General features: G+C 39.8%; 1 protein-coding gene and 1 long non-coding RNA gene across 3 annotated transcripts in view; both read right to left on the bottom strand.

Moving 5' to 3' along the window:
- Window positions 1-4388: 4388 nt before the first annotated feature.
- Window positions 4389-7901, bottom strand: LOC121373207. Its single transcript, XR_005958040.1, has 3 exons — window positions 7606-7901; window positions 6940-7054; window positions 4389-4564 (listed from the first exon to the last, which is right to left on the bottom strand). It is a non-coding gene; the product is annotated as an uncharacterized LOC121373207 (long non-coding RNA).
- Window positions 7902-13937: 6036 nt separating this feature from the next.
- The window catches only part of LOC121372880 (EGF-like domain-containing protein 1), a 28954-nt gene continuing 16319 nt past the window's right edge, over window positions 13938-26572 (bottom strand). For both annotated transcript variants that reach the window (XM_041499322.1, XM_041499323.1), the window contains 7 exons: window positions 25737-25960; window positions 23683-23831; window positions 22926-23065; window positions 21833-21926; window positions 17846-18017; window positions 16723-16837; window positions 13938-14172 (listed from right to left, as the gene is read on the bottom strand). In XM_041499322.1, coding sequence (XP_041355256.1) covers window positions 13970-14172; window positions 16723-16837; window positions 17846-18017; window positions 21833-21926; window positions 22926-23065; window positions 23683-23831; window positions 25737-25960 — 1097 coding nt within the window. In that variant the 3' untranslated portion in view covers window positions 13938-13969. The remainder of the gene's footprint in view (window positions 14173-16722; window positions 16838-17845; window positions 18018-21832; window positions 21927-22925; window positions 23066-23682; window positions 23832-25736; window positions 25961-26572) is intronic.

The raw sequence follows: 26572 nt of genomic DNA, 5'->3' as shown, positions 1-26572 counted from the left end.
GTAGAAAATACTTTTTTTTATTGGAGAATCTTTATCACAGCTCGCATTATATAGCACCTTTAAATTGTTGCAAGATAGTGTAAATTTCTAATGTACTTATATTGAATTCATATTCAATAAATATGCTTGTCATAATTAATAATTTATGCTGCAATTCAAAATAATCAGTTTACTTGCAGTTTTAAATTAAAAGTTTGTTTACGGGTAAATGAAATGGACACATATCGATCAAAATGTGTTATAGTCTGTTTCAATAAAGTCCACAAATCACCCGTTTACGGACATATTTAGTTTAATTTCAAGAGTAAACACTACCTTGTACATCAATGAGAGCCCAAACAAGTAAATGCTAAATTAGGTAAAGTATCATTGAATGGGCATTTACAGAATATTTACTTGTCAGTTTAATATGAAAGAAATAATCGACGAAAATCATTTTTATTCTATTTTCGACAGTACTTTAGTATATAAATTATAATTGTGCTAGATTATTGTAACCATTATGACATGTAGTTTTCTTTTCTTTCTTTTTCTTTCCTTGATGTTGATATTATTCATGTCTGTATAATTCATACACAGAAATAACTGAATTGAATTCAAATTGATTGATTAATAACTGGTAGACCAGTAGAGCCCATTTCACTCCGCACGGGCGTAGGAAGGTAGACCAGTAGAGCCCATTTCACTCCGCACGGGCGTAGGAAGGTAGACCAGTAGAGCCCATTTCACTCCGCACGGGCGTAGGAAGGTAGACCAGTAGAGCCCATTTCACTCCGCACGGGCGTAGGAAGGTAGACCAGTAGAGCCCATTTCACTCCGCACGGGAGCCAAAAAGGGGCGGAGGCACAGGCACATTTTTAAATACTGTATATAAAAACCATCGCTGCCACCCACATGATTTCTATTTCAGTGCTCAGATTGCTTAAAGTAAAAACAAAAAATAAAAATATAAAATAAAAATATAACTCACAAAATTAAAGGTTCAATGTCTTTATTGTTCTTTATTTCACAGTGGTCGTGTCGACGGAAGGTAGGGGAGATTACTCTTGTTTACTTCAATTGTCGCGCCACTGAATAAACAAGACGAGCAGCAAAAGAACGATAACTAGGGCTAACGCCCCAAGACCTCCCTTCATGGCCGCACTGGTCTCACACTCCAGTTTCCCGAGACGCCCATCCGTATTCGTCACGTTTTGAAGTTCTATAAGTAGCAAACAAAACATACCATCAACAATAAGTTGGTTGTTTAATGACACCACTGGAGTACATGATTTAAATAATAAAAAATCGAGAAAGTTACAATTTACTTATAACTGCCAGTCACAGACGTACACTTGTGATGTTTTGTGAAATAGATGCCAAACATGTGTAAATGTACGCCCGGCATAACTGCCAGTCACAGACGTACACTTGTGATGTTTTGTGAAATAGATGCCAAACATGTGTAAATGTACGCCCGGCATAACTGCCAGTCACAGACGTACACTTGTGATGTTTTGTGAATTAGATGCCAAACATGTGTAAATGTACGCCCGGCATAACTGCCAGTCACAGACGTACACTTATGATGTTTTTGTGAAATAGATGCCAAACATGTGTAAATGTATGCCCGGCATAACTGCCAGTCACAGACGTACACTTGTGATGTTTTTGTGAAATAGATGCCAAACATGTGTAAATGTACGCCCGGCATAACTGTCAGTCACAGACGTACACGTGTGACGTTTTGTGAAATAGATGCCAAACATGTGTAAATGTACGCCCGGCATAACTGCCAGTCACAGACGTACACTTGTGACGTTTTGTGAATTAGATGCCAAACATGTGTAAATGTACGCCCGGCATAACTGCCAGTCACAGACGTACACTTGTGACGTTTTGTGAAATAGATGCCAAACATGTGTAAATGTACGCCCGGCATAACTGCCAGTCACAGACGTACACGTGTGACGTTTTGTGAATTAGATGCCAAACATGTGTAAATGTACGCCCGGCATAACTGCCAGTCACAGACGTACACGTGTGACGTTTTGTGAAATAGATGCCAAACATGTGTAAATGTACGCCCGGCATAACTGCCAGTCGCAGACGTACACGTGTGACGTTTTGTGAAATAGATGCCAAACATGTGTAAATGTACGCCCGGCATAACTGCCAGTCGCAGACGTACACGTGTGATGTTTTGTGAAATAGATGCCAAACATGTGTAAATGTACGCCCGGCATAACTGCCAGTCGCAGACGTACACGTGTGATGTTTTGTGAAATAGATGCCAAACATGTGTAAATGTACGCCCGGCATAACTGCCAGTCACAGATGTGACGTTTTGTGAATTAGATGCCAAACATGTGTAAATGTACGCCCGGCATAACTGCCAGTCACAGACGTACACTTGTGATGTTTTGTGAAATAGATGCCAAACATATGTAAATGTACGCCCGGCATAACTGCCAGTCACAGACGTACACTTGTGATGTTTTGTGAAATAGATGCCAAACATATGTAAATGTACGCCCGGCATAACTGCCAGTCGCAGACGTACACTTATAATGTTTTGTGAAATAGATGACCAGTAGACCAGTAGAGCCCATTTCACTCCGCACGGGCGTAGGAAGGTAGACCAGTAGAGCCCATTTCACTCCGCACGGGCGTAGGAAGGTAGACCAGTAGAGCCCATTTCACTCCGCACGGGAGCCAAAAAGGGGCGGAGGCACAGGCACATTTTTAAATACTGTATATAAAAACCATCGCTGCCACCCACATGATTTCTATTTCAGTGCTCAGATTGCTTAAAGTAAAAACAAAAAATAAAAATATAAAATAAAAATATAACTCACAAAATTAAAGGTTCAATGTCTTTATTGTTCTTTATTTCACAGTGGTCGTGTCGACGGAAGGTAGGGGAGATTACTCTTGTTTACTTCAATTGTCGCGCCACTGAATAAACAAGACGAGCAGCAAAAGAACGATAACTAGGGCTAACGCCCCAAGACCTCCCTTCATGGCCGCACTGGTCTCACACTCCAGTTTCCCGAGACGCCCATCCGTATTCGTCACGTTTTGAAGTTCTATAAGTAGCAAACAAAACATACCATCAACAATAAGTTGGTTGTTTAATGACACCACTGGAGTACATGATTTAAATAATAAAAAATCGAGAAAGTTACAATTTACTTATAACTGCCAGTCACAGACGTACACTTGTGATGTTTTGTGAAATAGATGCCAAACATGTGTAAATGTACGCCCGGCATAACTGCCAGTCACAGACGTACACTTGTGATGTTTTGTGAAATAGATGCCAAACATGTGTAAATGTACGCCCGGCATAACTGCCAGTCGCAGACGTACACTTGTGATGTTTTGTGAAATAGATGCCAAACATATGTAAATGTACGCCCGGCATAACTGCCAGTCGCAGACGTACACTTGTGATGTTTTGTGAAATAGATGCCAAACATGTGTAAATGTACGCCCGGCATAACTGCCAGTCACAGACGTACACTTGTGATGTTTTTGTGAAATAGATACCAAACATGTGGAAATGTACGCCCGGCATAACTGCCAGTCACAGACGTACACTTGTGATGTTTTGTGAAATAGATGCCAAACATGTGTAAATGTACGCCCGGCATAACTGCCAGTCACAGACGTACACTTGTGATGTTTTTGTGAAATAGATGCCAAACATGTGTAAATGTACGCCCGGCATAACTGCCAGTCACAGACGTACACTTGTGATGTTTTTGTGAAATAGATGCCAAACATGTGTAAATGTACGCCCGGCATAACTGCCAGTCACAGACGTACACTTGTGATGTTTTGTGAAATAGATGCCAAACATGTGTAAATGTACGCCCGGCATAACTGCCAGTCACAGACGTACACTTGTGATGTTTTGTGAAATAGATGCCAAACATATGTAAATGTACGCCCGGCATAACTGCCAGTCACAGACGTACACTTGTGATGTTTTGTGAAATAGATGCCAAACATATGTAAATGTACGCCCGGCATAACTGCCAGTCGCAGACGTACACTTATAATGTTTTGTGAAATAGATGACCAGTAGACCAGTAGAGCCCATTTCACTCCGCACGGGCGTAGGAAGGTAGACCAGTAGAGCCCATTTCACTCCGCACGGGCGTAGGAAGGTAGACCAGTAGAGCCCATTTCACTCCGCACGGGAGCCAAAAAGGGGCGGAGGCACAGGCACATTTTTAAATACTGTATATAAAAACCATCGCTGCCACCCACATGATTTCTATTTCAGTGCTCAGATTGCTTAAAGTAAAAACAAAAAATAAAAATATAAAATAAAAATATAACTCACAAAATTAAAGGTTCAATGTCTTTATTGTTCTTTATTTCACAGTGGTCGTGTCGACGGAAGGTAGGGGAGATTACTCTTGTTTACTTCAATTGTCGCGCCACTGAATAAACAAGACGAGCAGCAAAAGAACGATAACTAGGGCTAACGCCCCAAGACCTCCCTTCATGGCCGCACTGGTCTCACACTCCAGTTTCCCGAGACGCCCATCCGTATTCGTCACGTTTTGAAGTTCTATAAGTAGCAAACAAAACATACCATCAACAATAAGTTGGTTGTTTAATGACACCACTGGAGTACATGATTTAAATAATAAAAAATCGAGAAAGTTACAATTTACTTATAACTGCCAGTCACAGACGTACACTTGTGATGTTTTGTGAAATAGATGCCAAACATGTGTAAATGTACGCCCGGCATAACTGCCAGTCACAGACGTACACTTGTGATGTTTTGTGAATTAGATGCCAAACATGTGTAAATGTACGCCCGGCATAACTGCCAGTCACAGACGTACACTTATGATGTTTTTGTGAAATAGATGCCAAACATGTGTAAATGTATGCCCGGCATAACTGCCAGTCACAGACGTACACTTGTGATGTTTTTGTGAAATAGATGCCAAACATGTGTAAATGTACGCCCGGCATAACTGTCAGTCACAGACGTACACGTGTGACGTTTTGTGAAATAGATGCCAAACATGTGTAAATGTACGCCCGGCATAACTGCCAGTCACAGACGTACACTTGTGACGTTTTGTGAATTAGATGCCAAACATGTGTAAATGTACGCCCGGCATAACTGCCAGTCACAGACGTACACTTGTGACGTTTTGTGAAATAGATGCCAAACATGTGTAAATGTACGCCCGGCATAACTGCCAGTCACAGACGTACACGTGTGACGTTTTGTGAATTAGATGCCAAACATGTGTAAATGTACGCCCGGCATAACTGCCAGTCACAGACGTACACGTGTGACGTTTTGTGAAATAGATGCCAAACATGTGTAAATGTACGCCCGGCATAACTGCCAGTCGCAGACGTACACGTGTGACGTTTTGTGAAATAGATGCCAAACATGTGTAAATGTACGCCCGGCATAACTGCCAGTCGCAGACGTACACGTGTGATGTTTTGTGAAATAGATGCCAAACATGTGTAAATGTACGCCCGGCATAACTGCCAGTCGCAGACGTACACGTGTGATGTTTTGTGAAATAGATGCCAAACATGTGTAAATGTACGCCCGGCATAACTGCCAGTCACAGATGTGACGTTTTGTGAATTAGATGCCAAACATGTGTAAATGTACGCCCGGCATAACTGCCAGTCACAGACGTACACGTGTGACGTTTTGTGAATTAGATGCCAAACATGTGTAAATGTACGCCCGGCATAACTGCCAGTCACAGACGTACACGTGTTATGTTTTGTGAAATAGATGCCAAACATGTGTAAATGTACGCCCGGCATAACTGCCAGTCGCAGACGTACACTTGTGATGTTTTGTGAAATAGATGCCAAACATGTGTAAATGTACGCCCGGCATAACTGCCAGTCGCAGACGTACACTTGTGATGTTTTGTGAAATAGATGCCAAACATGTGTAAATGTACGCCCGGCATAACTGCCAGTCGCAGACGTACACTTGTGATGTTTTGTGAAATAGATGTCAAACATGTGTAAATGTACGCCCGGCATAACTGCCAGTCGCAGACGTACACGTGTGATGTTTTGTGAATTAGATGCCAAACAAATGTAAAATGTACGTCTGGCATAACTGCCAGTCACAGACGTACACTTGTGATGTTTTGTGAATTAGATGCCAAACATGTGTAAATGTACGTCTGGCATAACTGCCAGTCACAGACGTACACTTGTGATGTTTTGTGAATTAGATGCCAAACATGTGTAAATGTACGTCTGGCAGAACTGCCAGTCACAGACGTACACGTGTGACGTTTTGTGAAATAGATGCCAAACATGTGTAAATGTACGCCCGGCATAACTGCCAGTCACAGACGTACACTTGTGATGTTTTGTGAATTAGATGCCAAACATGTGTAAATGTACGCCCGGCATAACTGCCAGTCACAGACGTACACGTGTGACGTTTTGTGAAATAGATGCCAAACATGTGTAAATGTACGCCCGGCATAACTGCCAGTCACAGACGTACACTTGTGATGTTTTGTGAATTAGATGCCAAACATGTGTAAATGTACGTCTGGCATAACTGCCAGTCACAGACGTACACGTGTGACGTTTTGTGAAATAGATGCCAAACATGTGTAAATGTACGCCCGGCATAACTGCCAGTCACAGACGTACACTTGTGATGTTTTGTGAATTAGATGCCAAACATGTGTAAATGTACGCCCGGCATAACTGCCAGTCACAGACGTACACGTGTGACGTTTTGTGAAATAGATGCCAAACATGTGTAAATGTACGCCCGGCATAACTGCCAGTCACAGATGTACACGTGTGATGTTTTGTGAATTAGATGCCAAACATGTGTAAATGTACGTCTGGCATAACTGTCAGTCGCAGACGTACACTTGTGATGTTTTGTGAAATTGGCTCCTGCGCCTCTGATCTTACCTAATATATCTGGATACGTCACGTAAAAAGTTCTTTCGAGCACGGTTGTCTGGTTCGTGGTGTCAATCAAGTCTCGTTTCAGTCTTCCTGCTGATACAGCGCCGTTACAATCTACCTACAACATTTTACAAGAAAGAAAGAAATGGGTAAATCACCATGATAGTCAGATTTCATCGGGGCAACGGGCAACTCTATTAACGTGCCCCTATCCACGAAGGTTCAGGCACGCCCACTACGGATTTAGCCTCTGACTTCGCCAGTGACCAACTCCGGAGCGGGGGATTGAGTTTGAAGTAGGCAGAATTTTGAAAAAAGCCATGTAGTAAGGTCAAACGCGAGCGCGGACCGAATAGCAGACACTTCGCAGACCTCAAGTAACACAGAGTGGGAGCCGTGCTCTGATTGGCTAAGTTTCGATTCCTCGGTAAAGCCTGTCAAGAACCTAAGTCTACAAAGAGTAACTGCATCCAAAAACATGTCTGGACTCTAAAATTAGACCCAAAATGGTTAAGACTGCTCGGCCGAAAAGTTTTTAGAGTGATTTTGAGCAATTGATCGGGCGCCAAAGTCAAATGCGTCAGACTATTTATAAAAAAATAAACATAAGAATTTTGAACTCGATCGAAAACGTTTAAAGTCCAACTAGCCCAAAAAGGAGGTTGATACCTGTCCTAGCAAAGGTTGGCGTCTAGGGTGATCCGATGTACTCGGTGGTCTCAAGCTGCGGGAGGAACTGCCGGTAGGCGGAGGCTGCTACGGCCTTGGTGATGGCTCGGTAGTGTGTCCCCGCGACGGTTTTCAGTACGCGATGTAATGTCGGGTTGTCCATCTCCGATAGTAGCAGTCCTTGGTTATATCTTCCGTCCCGGCGGATGGTAATGCAAACTGCGTTGTGTCCCTCCTGCATCTTGAGTCGATGTACGGCGAATTCCCCTTCATCACGGTTGTCTGGCAGAGGTTGGTAGGCAGTTTGTTTCGGCGTGCTGATGAGCTGGCGTACGTCCTCGAGGTTAGTTTCTACCAGTTGTTGAACTAACTCGGCCAGCCTGCAGTGACCACTGCTCCACTGGTTGTTTCTCCGGCTTTGGCGGTTGAGAGGGGCGACTTGGCTTGGCTGGAATGGCACTCGGGGGAGTGGTCGCCTTCCTCTTAACCACAGCCGTCTTCCGGGCCTGGGTCTCTACGGGAGTCGCCGGTTTAATCGGCGACACATCCGGAAACGCTGAAGAGTGGTCAGGTGCAGGTGGTCGGTTGAACGGCGTGTCACAGATGGCTGTGTCCAGTTCGTTCAGCTCGTCCTCTTCCGTGGGTGCAGAAGCTGAGACAGCCGAGGCCGGAACCTCTTCCATCCTGGTCTTCTTCCTCGGGTGAGCGGCGTTGGGCGGTCTAGCAGAAGGAGTCGCTGCCTGCGGTTTAGCCACCGGGTTTGTGCCCCCCTGCGCCGCCGCTGGCGCACGTCTCCTCTTCCTCCACCTTCCTTTCTTCTGAATCCTATCTCCGTACACCAAGGTCACGGTTGCCCGTGACCCGGTGTACGAGACGCGATACTCGATCAAGTTTCCATAAGTTGCAATTAATCCCCCCATATGGGGGGGGGGGGGGGGGGTTTAATTGCACAGCACACTCAACAATGTCTGATTGGATCGGCTGCATTTTGGAACTGGAAAAGGTCAGATTTCATCTGTAACATTTGGCCTACATAATAAGCTATATACAATTTCTGCTCAATATATTTAGGCATTGTGGGAAAAAGATGCGGAATACTGTATGTCGGACAGACAGACATACAGCAGGGCAGACACAAAACCTATAGTCCACTCCAGTAAAACTTAATTTGCTAGAGTAAAACCAGCATTAACGTCCACAAACATAATAGATTTTAGTTATCCCCTAATTTGTGTAGTTTAACTAAATAAGTTGTTTGTAGGTATAAAAAATGTTTGTCATTTTATCAATGTGTAACAGTTACAAAGTTTGTATAAAATTGCTTAGCTAGACCTATGTGATATTTTTTTAGATCTCACTCACTCCGAATTTGATAACTTTATAAATTAGATGCTAATTAATAAGAGGTCACGGGCACTACGTTTATTGACATTTCAACAAACGTACTACAGTGACGTCACATATTCTTACGTCATTTGAATATCAAGTAATGGCTGACAGGAATTAAAGTTGTGCACAGAGTTTACAAAAATATGTATTAAGCTCTCTGGATCTGGATTCTGGATTCTGGATTCTGGATCCTCGATTCTGGATCCTCGATCCTCGATCCTCGATCAGATATGATATATGATATATATATTATATATATATATAATTTGTTTACGTACAATTATATAACAATTGTTTGTCGGTTTTAGTGAATTATCAATGTATAACTCAAATAGTTTTTTTATTGTTGTACCTCATCCACCAATCAAATTAAAATTAGCTCCACTATTACATGTGGATCTAAAGACAGCCAGTTGGAGCTCATGTCCACCAATCAAAACCTTACTTGCAGAATCCTGCCAGTGATTTAAAACTAACAACACTGCGTAGTCCCCAATGTCCAGGTAACATTTCGTCTGTAAATAATAATTTAAATATTGACCAATCACACTTCGCCTTTTATAACGTTATTTGGGAGCATACAAATTCTAAAAATATTGGGCGAGTCTATTTTAGTGGCCGCAGTACAGCGAACCGTACCAATACGTACGGGGTGTGTTATCGGTCTTCAATTTTACATTAAAAATTATTTATTTATTTATAAAAATAAAAAAATAAAAATCAGTCTATTTTATAAAATAAAACATGTTTTAAGGCATTCGTAATTCACACGAAACATGTATACCCTCAGGATAATTCGGAATGTTTTCAAATTATTTTTAAATCACTGGCAGGATTCTGCAAGTAAGGTTTTGATTGGTGGACATGAGCTCCAACTGGCTGTCTTTAGATCCACATGTAATAGTGGAGCTAATTTTAATTCGATTGCTCATCCACAAAAAGAAAATGACAGTTTTTATAATTTAAAAAAAAACCCCAAAACACCATGCATTATTTTGTTTACCTTGTTTCAATGTCTGGAACTATTCTTGTGGAATACGAAAGAATGTAGTTCAAAGATTGGCACTATATTCTATGGGATATATACGTATGTAGTTCAAAGATTGGCACTATATTATATAAGATACATACGCATGTACATGTAGTTCAAAGATTGGCACTATATTCTATAAGATACATACGCATGTAGTTCAAAGAGTGGCACTATATTTTATAAGATACATACGCAGGTAGTTCAAAGATTGGTACTATATTCTATGGGATTCATACGCATGTAGTTCAAAGAATGGAACTATATTCTATGGGATACATACGCATGTAGTTCAAAGACTGGTACTATATTCTATAAGATACATACGCATGTAGTTCAAAGACTGGCACTATATTCTATGGGATATATACGAATGTACTAGTAGTTCAAAGACTGCCACTATATTCTATAAGATACATACGCATGTAGCTCAAAGAGTGGCACTATATTCTATAAGATACATACGCAGGTAGTTCAAAGATTGGTACTATATTCTATGGGATTCATACGCATGTAGTTCAAAGAATGGAACTATATTCTATGGGATACATACGCATGTAGTTCAAAGACTGGTACTATATTCTATAAGATACATACGCATGTAGTTCAAAGACTGGCACTATATTCTATGGGATATATACGAATGTACTAGTAGTTCAAAGACTGCCACTATATTCTATAAGATACATACGCATGTAGTTCAAAGAGCGGCACTATATTCTATAAGATACATACGCAGGTAGTTCAAAGACTGGTACTATATTCTATGGGATTCATACGCATGTAGTTCAAAGAATGGAACTATATTCTATAAGATACATACGCATGTAGTTCAAAGACTGGTACTATATTCTATGGGATTCATACGCATGTAGTTCAAAGACTGGTACTATATTCTATGGGATTCATACGCATGTAGTTCAAAGATTGGCACTATATTCTATAAGATACATACGCATGTAGTTCAAAGAGTGGCACTATATTCTATAAGATACATACGCAGGTAGTTCAAAGACTGGTACTATATTCTATGGGATTCATACGCATGTAGTTCAAAGAATGGAACTATATTCTATGGGATACATACGCATGTAGTTCAAAGACTGGTACTATATTCTATAAGATACATACGCATGTAGTTCAAAGACTGGCACTATATTCTATGGGATATATACGAATGTACTAGTAGTTCAAAGACTGCCACTATATTCTATAAGATACATACGCATGTAGTTCAAAGAGTGGCACTATATTCTATTACATACGCAGGTAGTTCAAAGACTGGTACTATATTCTATGGGATTCATACGCAAGTTCAAAGAATGGAACTATATTTATAAGATAAGAACGGCATGTAGTGGTTCATAACATGTATGATGGGATTCATACGCATGTAGTTTGGCTATATTTTAGATCATACGCATGTAAAAGTGGAGCTAATATTCTATGGGATTCATGTTCAGTTCAAAGACTGGTACACAAATTCTACGCAGTAGTTTCAAAGATTGGCACTTCTATCAGATACATAAATGTAGTTAAAAGAACTATATTCTAGATAAGATACATACGCAGGTAGTTCAAAGACACTATGCATTCTATGGGATTATACGCATGTAGTTCAAAGAATGGAACTAATATTTCTATGGGATTGCATGTAGTTCAAGACTGGTACTATATTCTATAAGATACATACGCATGTAGTTCAAAGACTGGCACTATATTCTTGGATATATACGAATGTACTAGTGTTCAAAGACTGCCACTATATTCTATAAGATACATACGCATGTAGTTCAAAGAGTGGCACTATATTCTATAAGATACATACGCAGGTAGTTCAAAGACTGGTACTATATTCTATGGGATTCATACGCATGTAGTTCAAAGAATGGAACTATATTCTATGGGATACATACGCATGTAGTTCAAAGACTGGTACTATATTCTATAAGATACATACGCATGTAGTTCAAAGACTGGCACTATATTCTATAAGATACATACGCATGTAGTTCAAAGACTGCCACTATATTCAATAAGATACTTATGCATGTAGTTCAAAGCCTGACACTATATTCAATAAGAACCAAGAAGTCCGAGGAGGGACCGTAGCCCCACTTATAAACCCGGTTTAAAATATGGCTCACCTCTCCCCCCCCCCCCCCCCACACAACCAACTAGATTGTCTCTCCACTACAGATTGTGCCCCCTCCCCTCCCCCCAACTACAGATATCGTTCCTACGGGCCTGATTCTAATGTTATATAGTAGTAAACTCAAATTTCACAGGTATCATTTTATTTTATTCCAAATACTGAACAAAATTTTAAATAAATCCTAAATGTCTTTATCTGTAAATATTTAAATCATGTTAAATACAATAAATATCTGCATACATACATGCGCGCACACATTAATATTATTTCAGCCTATATCCGATATCTACTGCGTACGAATCCGAACCGATGGTTTGTCGGGCGTTAACCAAATTTATTTATTTTTATTTCGTGATAAGCAACAATTCACAAATGTCTCCAATAAGTCTTGTTGGATGTCGACAGAATTTTCGGGTTCCCTACCGATAGAATAATTAGTCATGGAGATATTCACATTCCTATTGCGTGGCCTCCCATTGTCTATGCCCACCAACTTGTCCACAAGTCTATTTTTGCGCGAATTCGTGTCCTCGAGTTACCCCGCAACTGGCACATGCGTAGTGAAATGTGAAAGTGGTCTTTTCATACAAGTAAGTAAACTTTTGAGTGTATCAATTGTGTTAGTAATCAGTTCATTAGAAATTTTTTATTTTACAATCTATTCACTGGTATGAATGTAATTATGCCTGTCTGTATTGACAAAGAAAGAAAGAAATGCTTTATTTAACGACGCACTCAACACATTTTATTTACGGTTATATGGTGTCAGATATATGGTTAAGGACCACACAGATTTTGAGAGAAAACCCGCTGTCGCCACTTCATGGGCTACTCTTTCCGATTAGCAGCAAGGGATCTTTTATTTGCGCTTCCCACAGGTAGGATAGCACAAACCATGGCCTTTGTTAAACCAGTTATGGATCACTGGTCAGTGCAAGTGGTTTACACCTACCCATTGAGCCTTGCGGAGCACTCACTCAGGGTTTGGAGTCGGTATCTGGATTAAAAATCCCATGCCTCGACTGGGATCCGAACCCAGTACCTACCAGCCTGTAGACCGATGGCCTACCAAGACGCCGGTTTTATATGTACCATTCCACAAACAGGATAGTACATACCACGGCCTTTGTTACGCCAGTTGTGGAGCACTAGCTGGAACGAGAAATGGCCGAATGGGCCCACCGACGGGAATCAATCCTAGATCGATTGCGCATATGGTGATCGCTGTACCACTGTGTGGTCCTTAACTATGTCCGACACCATATAACTAAATAAAATGTGTAGAGTGCATCATAAAATAAAACATTTCAATTCTATTCCATTCCTACCTAACGACATTAGTCACTTGTTAAGTATTGTTACTAGTATATAAATTATAATTGTGCTAGAATATTGTAACCATTATAATATGTATTGTTTTCTCTCCTCCCCCCACCCCCCCTCCCCTTTCCTTGGTGTTGATATTTTTCATGTCGAATTCATATATAGAAATAACTGATTGAATTGAATTGAAATTGATTGATTAATAACTATAACTGGTAGACCAGTAGAGCCGATTTCACTCGGCACGGGCGTTGGAAGATGCCAAAAATGGGCGAAGACGCATGCAAACATTTGTAAATACATGTATATAAAAACCATCGCTGCAACCCCTCCACCACCACCACCCGCCCCACCCCCGATTTCTACGTCAGTGCTCAGATTGCTTAAAGTAAAAACAAAAAATTAAAATATAAAATTAAAATATAACTCACAAAATTAAGGGTTCAATGCTTTTATTGTTCTGAATTTCAGAGTGGTCGTGTTGACGGAAGGTAGGGGAGATTAATCTGTTTACTATGTTTGCTTGAATGGTCGCGCCACTGAATAAACAAGACGAGCAGTAAAAGAATGACAACTAGGGCTAACGCCCCAAGACCTCCTATCATGGCCACACTGGTCTCACACTCCAGTTTCCCGAGAAGCCCATCCGTATTCGTCACGTTTTGAAGTTCTGAAAGTAGCAAACAAAATATACCATCAACATTAAGTTTGTTGTTTAACGACACCACTAGAGCACATTGATTTATTAATCATAGGCTACTGGATGTCAAACATTTGATTTTACTTATAATCTTAGAAAACCCCCCAGAAAAAACCTGTTTTGTTTTGTATAACTCCACTACTAGAGCATACAATTAATTAATAATCGGCTATTGGATGTCAAACATTTGGTGATTTTGAAATATAGTCTTAGCGAGGAAACCCAGTACATTTTTTTCATTAGTAGCATCAACCCACAGACAGGAAAGCTCATACCACGGACTGACCAGTCATTGTGCACTGGTTGGAACGATAACAAACCTAATCAGTTAAATGGATCCAGAGAGGTGGTACAATTCCAACCATCAAGAAATGATCTCCATTAGTGAAGAGTATGGACGTCAGTGCTGTAATTCAAACCCGCCATTTACAGACCAAACTTAAACCACTAAACCAGTTATACCCCCCCACCCCTGTCGGAAAAAAAAAACATGCACAAAAACACCCTAACAAAAAAAGAAACAAACCCAACAAACCCAAAACAATAACAAAACCATAGGTGTACTTGTTCCTATTTCTGAAGTGGGTCAGGCCGATTTTTGCCCGAATTAATCAAAGTGTCCGAATCTGGATTACAACATTTATTCATATTAGCAGTACTGCCTGACAGCTATATAGGTTTGCAAACAAATGACAACTCATTTTTACATAGATTAGGGCCTAAACCTAATTGTGTGGTTAGAATGATGGAAAGTGGTGAAGTGTGTTCAGGCCAGCTCATTTCGCCTGAATTGTTCTATTGTTTTTGCCCGAATTTCAAGGATTTTCTCCACATATGGAGGGAGGAAACCCACTGTCGCCACTTCATGAGCTACTCTTTTTGATTAGCAGCAAGGGATCTTTTATATGCACCACCCCACAGACAGGATAGTACATACCACAGCTTTTGATATCACAGAATATTCATTTTCATACACCTGAAGTGATTCTGGTTATCCAGGTTTTAGTAATACCCCAAAATGCATTTTTTATCATTCTAAAAACGCTTGTTCATCCGAGAAGTAATGGTTTATCGAGACTAGCTCTAGTTATTTTTAGACAATATTTCCCTATTTAAACATCAGATTTTAGCTTCTCTTATCATTTTATCCAAATGTGTTACAGGTTTGTAGGTTCTCTATAAGTTAGTGTCCATTTTGTAGGGTTGAAAGTAAGGTCTGAGCCCAATTTCATAAAACATTTGTAAGCCTAGTTTTGCACGTATAACGTAAATCTACGACTAAACCACAATTCGTATTACTGTTACAGTACAACAAATAGTTAGAAATACGCATTTCATTTCCCTTCGTCCTTGAAATGCTCCACTCTCCTTAATGATGTATTTTCTTCATGAAATAGAAAGGAATGAAAGGGTTTTATTTCACGATGCACTTAACACGTGTTATTTACGGTCATATGGCGTTAGGTATATGGTTAAAGACCACGGATATTGAGAGAAGAAATCTCTCGCAACTTCATGAGCTACTCTTTTCGATTAGCAAGGGATCTTTTATATGCAACATCCCACAGGCAGAATAGTTATATATACCACGTCCTTTGTTACACGAGAAATAGCCTACCAACAGGGATCGATCCCAGACAGACCGTGCACTTAACCACTGGGCTACGTCCTGCCCAGAGAGACAGAGAGAGAGAGAGGAGAGAGAGAGAGAGAGAGAGAGAGAGAGAGAGAGAGAGTGTGGGAGAGGGGGAGAGGGGGAGAGAGAGTGGGGGAGAGAGAGAGAGTGTGAGAGTGTGAGAGAGATAGGGGAGAGAGAGAGAGAGATAGGGGGAGAGAGAGATAGGGGGAGAGAGAGAGGAGAGAGAGAGAGAGAGAGTGAGTGAGTGAGAGAGTGAGTGAGTGAGAGAGACAGACACAGAGAGAGAGTGAGAGAGAGACAGACAGACAGACAGACAGAGACAGAGACAGAGACAGAGAGAGAGAGAGAGAGAGAGAGAGAGAGAGAGAGAGAGAGAGAGAGAGAGAGAGAGAGAGAGAGAGAGAGAGAGTGAACGAGAGAGAACGAGAGTGAGAGAGAGAGATTAACGGGGATCGATCCTGCATCAAGTGAACGCTTTACCACTAGGCTACGTGCCGCCCCTTCATGAAATAGATGCGTGTTAATGTACGCCTGGCACAACTGACAGTCGCAGACGTACACCTGCGATGTTTTGTGAAATAGATGCGTGTAAATGTACGCCCGGCACAACTAACAGTCGCAGACGTACACCTGCGATGTTTTGTGAAATAGATGCGTGTAAATGTACGCCCGGCACAACTGACAGTCGCAGACGTACACCTGCGATGTTTTGTGAAATAGATGCGTGTAAATGTACGCCCGGCACAACTGACAGTCGCAGACGTACACCTGCGATGTTTTGTGAAATAGATGCTGTGTAAATGTACGCCCGGCACAAATGACAGTCGCAGACGTACACCTGCGATGTTTTGTGAAATTGGCTCCTGCACCTTTGATCTTACCTAATATATCTGGATACGTCACGTAGAAAGTTCTTTCGAGCACGGTCGTCTGGTTCGTGGTGTCAATCAAGTCTCGTTTTCGTCTTCCTGCTGATACAGCGCCGTTACAATCTACCTACAACATTTTACAAGAAAGAAAGAAATGGGTAAATCACCATGATAGTCAGATTTGATCTGCAACAGTTGGTGTACACAAAATTTCTGATCAATATCTTTAGGCATTGTGGGAAAAAGATGTGGAATACTGTGTCGGAGAGACAAACAGAAGGGCAGAGACGAAACCTATAGTCCACTCCGGTAAAACTTAATTTGCTATAGTAAAATCAGCATTAACGTCCAAATCAGCATTAACGTCCACAAACATCACAGATTTAAATTATCCCCTAATTTATGTGTATTTGTAACTAAATAAGTTGTTGTTTGTAGGTATAAAAAATGTTTGTCATATTTTATCAATGTGTAACAGTTACTATAAAATCGCTTGGCTATTATTTAATATCTTGCATATCCAGTGTAATCAAAGTAGGTCTATATATTTTTCAGATCTCACTCACTCTTAATTTGATAACTTTATAAATTAGATGCAAATTAATAAGAGGTCATGGGCACTACGTTTGACATTTCAACAAACGTACTAGTGACGTGTCATTCTTACGTCATTTTATTATCAAGTAATGGCTGACTGAAATTATAGTTGTGCGCAGAGTTTACAAAAACATACTAATATCTCTCCCCCCCGTATCTCTATATGTGTGTGTGTGTGTGTGGGTGTGTGTGCGCGCGCACGCGCAGTTAAAAAACGAACTATACTCCTGTGAGATACATACGCATGTAGTTCAAAGACTAGAACTATATATTCTTGAGAGATACAGTAGCTCAAAGACTAGGAACTATATTCTTGTGAGATACATATGTGAGTGGTTCAGAGACTGGAACTATATTCTTGTTAAATATATAAATGTACGCATATAGTTCAAAGACGGGAACTATATTCTATGGGATAAATAAGCGAGTTACTATATAGTTCAAAGACATACATACATACATTGAGTAGTTCAAAGACGAACTATTATACATGCACGTCTAGTTCAAAGAATAGAACTATATTTTATGGGATACATACGTGTGTACAAACAGCATCGCCCGCGTTCAAACAGACTTTAATGCTGAAGATGACTTTCAGCATTGTTGACTTGGTGAAGATAAACGCTTTGAATTCAAAATCAACAATTAGCGGATTTGCACCTTTCGGTAGATCAACCCAGATGTCAGAGTGAGTACTTCCGACCCGGCACCTGCAACATTAAAGGTACTATATAACAAAGTTGCAAAAATGGCGGCTCCCGCCAAAAATATTTATAAATTGCGACAAGTCATTTTGTTAGCACGTTTTAACAAAAAATAAATTTAATTAATGTGCTTGCTTTTCTGCAGTCGATACTGCACCACTTTGTTCCGTTTAATATTAAATTGGTATTTGGTGCATCGTAACAGCGTGGTGTAAACAGTGTAAAATTTGCGAGATTAACCTCGACTACTTAAACGTTACACTTTTATGAGTTTGTTAAAATGAAAGAATCGGTTACCTGAATGGTTGTGTTTTGTTTTTCCTTCATGCATTTGTTAGGATAATTGACGGGTCAGGAATAAATTGCCGGGTCAGGAATAAATTGCCGCCAGTAATCGTCAAACAGAAAACCAAACTAAACCATAAATAATATATAAACGTCAGTCACAAAAGCAGAACGACAACTGTTGCATGAGTATATAGTGTACTTTGTTTAAAGTATATCGTCAACATCCCTAACTTATTCTTCCAAATCCATTTGTTTGTTTTCTTGTGTGCAATCAACATCTGCTTCGTTGTCCGTCTGTCGTTCATTTGCAAGATTTTTCTTCACAGTTCGAGAACATTTTCATTTACCAAAAAAAAAATGTATGATTTTGAGTATAAATTGTGTTAACAATCAGGTGATTAGAAAAATTATATTTTACAAACTATTCACTGTCTGCATTGACAAAGTATTGGCAATGGGTGTTGGGGAAAATGCGGACCGGATGGTACCAGAACACCTGAGAAACTAAATTTTAGTAATTTTTTTATAGTGTACTTTCAGCCCATAAATAAATAAATTGAATAAAGTTACAGTTGAGTGAAACACGAGTCTTGACTTTGAAACGGTGAATTACACTCTAAAAATATACCAACTTCACTCTATAACCATTACTTCTCAGACGTGCATGCGTTTTAAAAAATATGACTAATGCATTTTGTGATATTAAAAAACACCAGGATGACCTAAAACACTTTGAATGTATGGAAATAGATAATCTAAACAAAATCTAGGTAAAGTACGATTTTAGTTATGAAAAACGGCTCTAATAGTAAAAAATATGCCTTAAGTGTTTAAAAACTAGGGTATGTCCCTGAATAATAATACCCCCAAAAAATGTTCGTCAAATGTGTATAGTTAAGAAACATTATTTGATCATGCATGGGTTTAAAAAATAACGAACTGCATGCGCGGAAAGGTTATTTTTCCAAATTCATGTTCCTGAACACAAACTACCATCATTTCCAGTTTACTGTATGGTGTTACACTTTTGTTTACTAGAATAAGATTCGTTTTATGTCCATGTTGTTGATTTTGTTCCTTAACTGATTGTAATATATTCTATTTCATGTACCGTATTAGTGTTTTTGTCGTTAGCCGAACGCAGTCTGGGACATCGATGGTATGTCGATGCAAAATAGCCAGTCGACAACTCCGTCACTAAATAGAGTATAGTCTTTTAATGATTTTATAACCAGCAGTAAACATTAATTGATCTCACGTTCACAGCTAAACACAACAAAATTCAAAGTTAACTCTTATTTGCCAATAATCCCTTTGTGTGCCAATTAGCTAAAATAAACAAGAAAATCCCACACAAGAAAATGTGTTAATGCATGGCCTAAACAATTAACCAACACTTACGTTTTATCAATTACTAGTCTTTAATACAGGCTTACGATATCCGGCCGAGTCACGTGACATAACAAAGATGGATGACTTCGCACGCACATTTTTAGTGGATTAGCAGTTGGTGATTAGTGCTTACGTAATTTATTTTAAACTCCAACTTCTTTTAACATGAAATAAAGGCATACTTTATTATGTTGAATTTAAACACATTTTAAATTGCTTATAGCTATTTTGTTTTGCAAATATTCCATTACCTGGTATTCATTAGGTGGAACCCACACCGAGTGTGTGTCTGTGTGCATCTGTGTGTGTGTGTGTGTGTCTGTCTGTGTATATATGTGTGTGTGTTTATCTGCGTGTGTATATACGTGTGTGTGAGAGTATGTATGTCTATATCTATATCGGTATATATATATATATATATATATATATATATATATATATATATATAATAGCGACAAAAAATAAGTGAACGACTGATGTGAATGTAACTATCGTTGACATGCATTGTTACAATACAGTGGTGTTGCATCTGAACGCTTCATCAAAATGAAATTTCACATCATGCATGAACAGCATGTGATGCACGTGCACACAGAAGATCACGTGTATGTGCTTATCGTGGAACTCACAATCACCGATGCAAGTGAGGTAATCACATGCGTGAAAATGGCCCCAAGACAATACCTTAATGAAGAGACGAATGGTATGATAGAGGGAGGTATGAATGTTTGGTAAATCAAAAAGTAATTTCTAGATTGTGGGATAAGTACCGTCAAACTGGTGGGGTTGCATCAAGACCTGGGCGTGGCAGGCCTAAAAAGACGACACCTCGACAAAAATCGTACCATAACATTAATTGCTCTATGCAAGAGATTCAAATCGGCTGCTGCTATCAATAGTGAATTCCGTACAATAACAGGAAGGCAAATTTCAACATCGACTGTCAAGAACAGACTCTACAAAGCCCGCGTGAAAGCGGGCGTCCTCTGAAGGGTGTGACCGTACCAGCGCACCATAGGCGGCAACGATTACGGTGGGCTAGGCAACACCAGGGACGGACTGTGCGACAATGGCGTTACAGATGAATCAGGGTTCTGCCTCAGATTCACAGATGGCAGAAAACAACGTTGGCGACGTAGTGGCGAGAGATATACCCGGGCTACAATTCTAGACCATTATCGGTATGGGGGTGGTAGTGTCATGGTGTGGGGAGGGATCACACATGACAGGCGAACAGATTTGATTACTGTTAATGGAAATTTGACTGGCCAGAGATATCTGGACCAAATTTTGCATGCTGTCGTTGTTCCAGTGGCGAGAAATATTGGCAAAAATTTTGAATTTCAAGACAACAATGCCAGACCACATTGCACTCGGATAGTCACCGATTACCTACGACAACAAGGCATACCGACAATCGACTGGCCCGCCAAGTCCCCCGATATGTCCCCTATAGAGCACCTGTGGGACGTTCTTGGGCGGAGTGTACGCGAGGGACCCAGCACGCACCAGGGACCCAGCACCCACCAACGTGGCCCAGCTTGCAGTAGCCCTTCAGAATGAATGGCGGGCAATACCCAGGGCAACCATACGTACATTAATCAAATGTATGCCATCAAGGTGTCGAGCATGCATCATCCAAATGGTGTACACACTAGATATTGATATACACACCCCAAAATGTTTTCCCCACACGTTAATTGAAATAAAACATTCACTATCATTTCACCCATTCACTTATGTTATGTCGGTATATATATATATATATATATATATATATATATATATATATATATATATATATACACATATACATATACATATACACACACACACACACACACACACACACACAACACACAACACACAACACACACACAATGTACAACAGTAAACAAAAACCTGAAAAAAGTTTTTGAAATCATTAATTATAATTATATACATTGCTATTCATTTATTAAAGCAAGCACATTAATTAAATTTATTTTTATTAAAATTAATTTTTCGGTAATGCTCTCTACCTATATTAATCAACGAGCTCAAGACACACACAAACAAACCCACACACACAAGATATACATACACAAAGACACACACGTACTAACACACGCATGCATGCACACGTGTCTCGATAAACTTGCCCAGTGTCTAGCAGGGTGAAAGACTGGAAATCTGCATCACTTGAGAGTTTTCCATTTTCTATTTTCACACCATCCAGCAGCATCGCGTTGAAGGCTAAAACAAGCAAAGGGGTATTTGTATTGATCGATACACGAGGACATTCTTAAAAAAATTACGGCTACACATTCTTAAATTATGGCTACACGTGCTACACGTTCTTAAATTACGGCTACACATTCTTGAATTACGGTTCTTAAATTACGGCTACACGTTCTTAAATTACGGCTACACATTCTTAAAATTACGGCTATTTGGTGTCTAATACAAGTGATCAACAAAGATAAACAGAATGAATGCATACCATAGAGAAGGAATGAAACATTTTATTTAATGACATACTGAACACACTATTTTATGGTTATACGGCAGGATAGTATATACCACAGCCTTTATTACACCAGTTGTGGAGCACTGGCTGGAATGAGAAATAGCCCAATGGGTCCACCGACGACGAGGATCCTATATCGACGGCACATCAAGCGAATGGTTTACCACTGGGCTACGTCCTGCCCCTACCAGAGAAAAGAATAGATCTACAGTAGCGGAAAGGAAAGTAAATGTTTTATTTAACGACACACTCCACATTTTTATATGGCGTCAGAAATATGGTCAAGGACCATACAGATATTGAGAGAACCTGCTGTCACCACTTCATGGGCTACTCTTTTTGATTAACAGCAAGGGATATTTTTATATTTGCACCATCCCACAGACAGTATAGCACATACCATGGCCTTTGATATACCAGTCGTGGTGCACCGACTGGAACGAGAAATAGCCCAATGGGCCCGCCGACTGGGATCGATCCCAGACCAACTGCGCAGCGAGTGGTGTGCCACTGAGCTACGTCCCGCCCCCCTACAGTAGGGATCTGGACCCCCCCCCCCATTTTCAAAACCGCCCATAATCTTTAAGGGGTAACTTGATTTATATTAACTGTTATAAATGCTTAATAAAAATTTCACATTTGAACCCCCGCCTCCCGATTTGGACCTCCCCTTTCAAAAATCCTAAATCCGCGCTATCTATCTATCGTACTGATGACCGACTTACTCGAGTCGACAGAGAACGTAAAGGAGAGTGTTTGTCCCACGTCCACAGTGGCCCCTTGGCTTAGAGGGCTGCCGGCAGCTTCTATGTTTAAAGAAACTGGCAGTAGTTCGTCTGTCGTATCAGAGTCCAACAGCTCATCTCTAAATACAAAAACACTCATTAAAGCAGCAATCTTTTAACATGAAATAAAGGCATGCTTAATTTTGTTGAATTTAAACACATTTTAAATTGCGTTTCTCCTATTTTGTTTTGCAAATATGCAGATTTTGATCAGACTATTCAGTTAAACAGCTTGTTTTGCATACAAATGATAGTAAATGGTTCGGTGTTTAAAAAAATATAGCAATTAGGGTAATATTCAATTACCCAGTATTCGATTAGGTGGAACACTTATTTTATTATTTGAAGTTGTAATCTCATTTTTATTATTTAAAGTTGTAGAGTCTTATATATTTGTATTTAAAGGTGCAGTCTAGGGTATATTTTTATTATTTAAAGCTGCAGTCTCGTATGTATTTTTATTATTTAAATTAAGTTGCAGTCTCGTATATATATTTTTATTATTTTAAGCTGCAATTATGTACATGTATGCGTTTCATATTTCATTATGTTTTGTGTTTGTAATATATGCCAAAAATTGATAGACATTGTGACCCATCATACATCTATAACTACCAGGCCCTACATCCCCCCCACCCCACTAGAAACACCAGCACCACCGCTACCACAAAACACCACTACCACCACCATGTCCTACTTTGCAAGTGATTTCATCTCAATGCTGGACGTGACTTGTTGGTTCTCTTTATCGATTTCGCAGACGGCAGTCAGAATCTCATCCAGGGATGAAGAGTAATCTGTGTTATAGCCGACATAGAAGACACGTTTAAATGTGATCTTGCCAGCCTGAAGAAAAAAAAAATATATATATAAAGATATACTAGCCTTAGTACTGACTGACACGTGGATGGTTATGGCACTCATTACGGCAAGACAAAACACTATCAAACACTCGTTAAATATTGTGCCCTGGATGGGGAGACCAGGGCACGTTGACTCAATCTGTCCTCTTATTTTAATACTATCAAACAAATCTCGATCACCCCAGCAAACGTAATCAACAAATTTAATCATCTCCGACATTAAAACAAGTAAAACAAAACAAATAATTTATCATATGAAGAGATTTGTCACAAAATCAACAGAAAACTAATCAAAACTGACCCATCCTACTGACATTTTGTAAAAATAATTCAATTATGGCATTGGTGCACAATTCAAAAACTAAAACAATCGAGAGGGACGACATGGATTTCACTCCATGGTTCAGTTGAAGTGATTTGATGTGATGTGATAACTAGATTTGGTTTCCAACAATTAATGTAATTTTTATTTATTATTCATTTTTAGAGAAAAAAAATGAAAGAAAGAAATGTTTTATTTAACGATGCACTCAGCACATTTTATTTACGGTTATATATGGCATCAGACATATGGTTAAGGACCACACAGATTTTGAGAGGAAACCCGCTGTCGCCACTACATGGGCTACTCTTTCCGATTAGCAGCAAGGGATCTTTTATTTGCGCTTCCCACAGGCAGGATAGCACAAACCATGGCCTTTTTTAAACCAGTTATGGATCACTGGTCGGTGCAAGTGGTTTACACCTACCCATTGAGCCTTGCGGAGCACTCACTCAGGGTTTGGAGTCAGTATCTGGAACAAAAATCCCATGCCTCGACTGGGATCCGAACTCAGTACCTGTAGACCAATGGCCAAACCACGACGCCAATGAGGCTGGTAGCAGGTTGAGTAATTAACTCACTGAACCTGCTGCGACCAAACCTGACTAAACGTGCTCCAAGCACGGTACCTTCACAAACCACCACCACGTACCATCCACGCAGTTCATAGTCTAATTGTAGTTATTAATGATTTTAAAGGCATACTTGTCAGATTTAAGGACCTTATTTCTCTAAAAATGGATAATAACTAAATATTACATTAATTGTTGGAAACCAAATCTAGCTATCGCATCACCTTAACTGAACCATGATGGAGTGAAATCCATGTCAACCCTCTCGGCAGTTTTAGTTTTTGAATTATGGACCATTGCCATAATTCAATTATTTTTACAAAATATCATTAATAAATGGAGTATGGTGGTTATGAAGATGGTTGAATAAAGTACATTTAGGGACAAATCAAATTATTTTTGTTCAGGTAAAGCACTTTAACACAACTGGTTACCTTAAAGGTACATTCCTGACTTTGCAGCAATTTTTAAGATGTTATCGACTAACAGACTTTTTAACGATTGTAATTACATATCAAACAAAAAATTTCTGCATAAAATATTAGTGGCTGTATATCAAACGTGTTTCTGATCGTTCTAATATTTGTACTAGGTTAAATTTCATCTTATTTCCTAAAATATTTTTTTTTCGTACGTACGAAATTATTTGAAGACAAAATCCAGTTTGGGCTTCTTCCAAATATTAAGACGACCAGAAACACATTGAATATACAGAAATTGATATTCTAAACAAGAAAATGTATTTAATATGTAAGTTTAATCGTAGAAATATTTTATTAGTCGGAAACATCTTACAATGCAGCAAACTCAGGAATGTCCTTTTAAGAAGTATTGGCAAGTGGAAAAATATATGGGGCAAGTGAATATCTGATTGGCACTTGCCCTGTGGCAAGTAATTGTTTTGAAAATGTTTGAACCCCTGACGTGCCCCACAACTCAACGTGCCCCAGACTCCCCTACTCGGGCTACTAAGACTATTGTGGTTTTTTTTTACCGCATCGTCAACCATGGTGGCTGATCCACAAACCGCGTCGCTGTCGTGGTCGATTTCTCTGGCTCTCCCACCTACGAAAGCCTGTTGATCTACGCTCATTGTGTTGTAGTCGTCTGATATCTTACACAGTGGAGTATCCCACAAGTATATCCTCGAAGTAGGCGACAACGGACTGTACGGGTAGATATTGATCATCATCTTGTCTTTGAAGCAGACCACTTTATCTGTAAACATAACACAATTTGATAAACAGACAGTATGGTTTTGGATTTTACACAGCAACAAAAAGTATGGAATTTGCCAATTGGCTCATTATTAATGTTAAACACCAGAGTAGGAGGGGGGGGGGGGGGGGGGGGGGGCATATGTACACACACACATATATGTAATATTGACACATGTAAATACAATTTGTGTGTATATGTGTGTGCGTGTGTATGTGTGTGCACATTGTGTGTGTGCACATGCGTGTGTGTGTACATGCGTGTGTGTGTGCGTGTGTACATGTGTGTGTCTTGGTAGAAAATTTGTCAACAGCGTTTCATTTTAGTATTTACTTTGGGCAGCGAAAAGCCACCATGTTGAATTATTGCTTGATGATAAACTTAATATAATTCGAAAGTTCGAAAGTGTCCGTTTTAAGACAGTTTTATTAGATACTATATCAGTAGAGAACACCAACCAACAAACGGTTGACCTCAGTACAGAAACGTCTAAACCGGACTCTTTCCTTGGTCCCATGGCTGTCCGGTTTTGATGGGTTTCAGAGTGTGTGTATATATGTGTTTGTATATATGTATGCGTGTGTGTGTCGTGGTGCACTGGCTGGAAAGAGA

The sequence above is a fragment of the Gigantopelta aegis genome, chromosome 5 (genome assembly GCF_016097555.1).
Source record: "Gigantopelta aegis isolate Gae_Host chromosome 5, Gae_host_genome, whole genome shotgun sequence".
NCBI classification, from domain to species: Eukaryota; Metazoa; Mollusca; class Gastropoda; order Neomphalida; family Peltospiridae; genus Gigantopelta; species Gigantopelta aegis.
The sequence above is the reverse complement of the archived record's forward strand: the minus strand, read 5'-3'. Positions and strand labels throughout refer to the sequence as shown.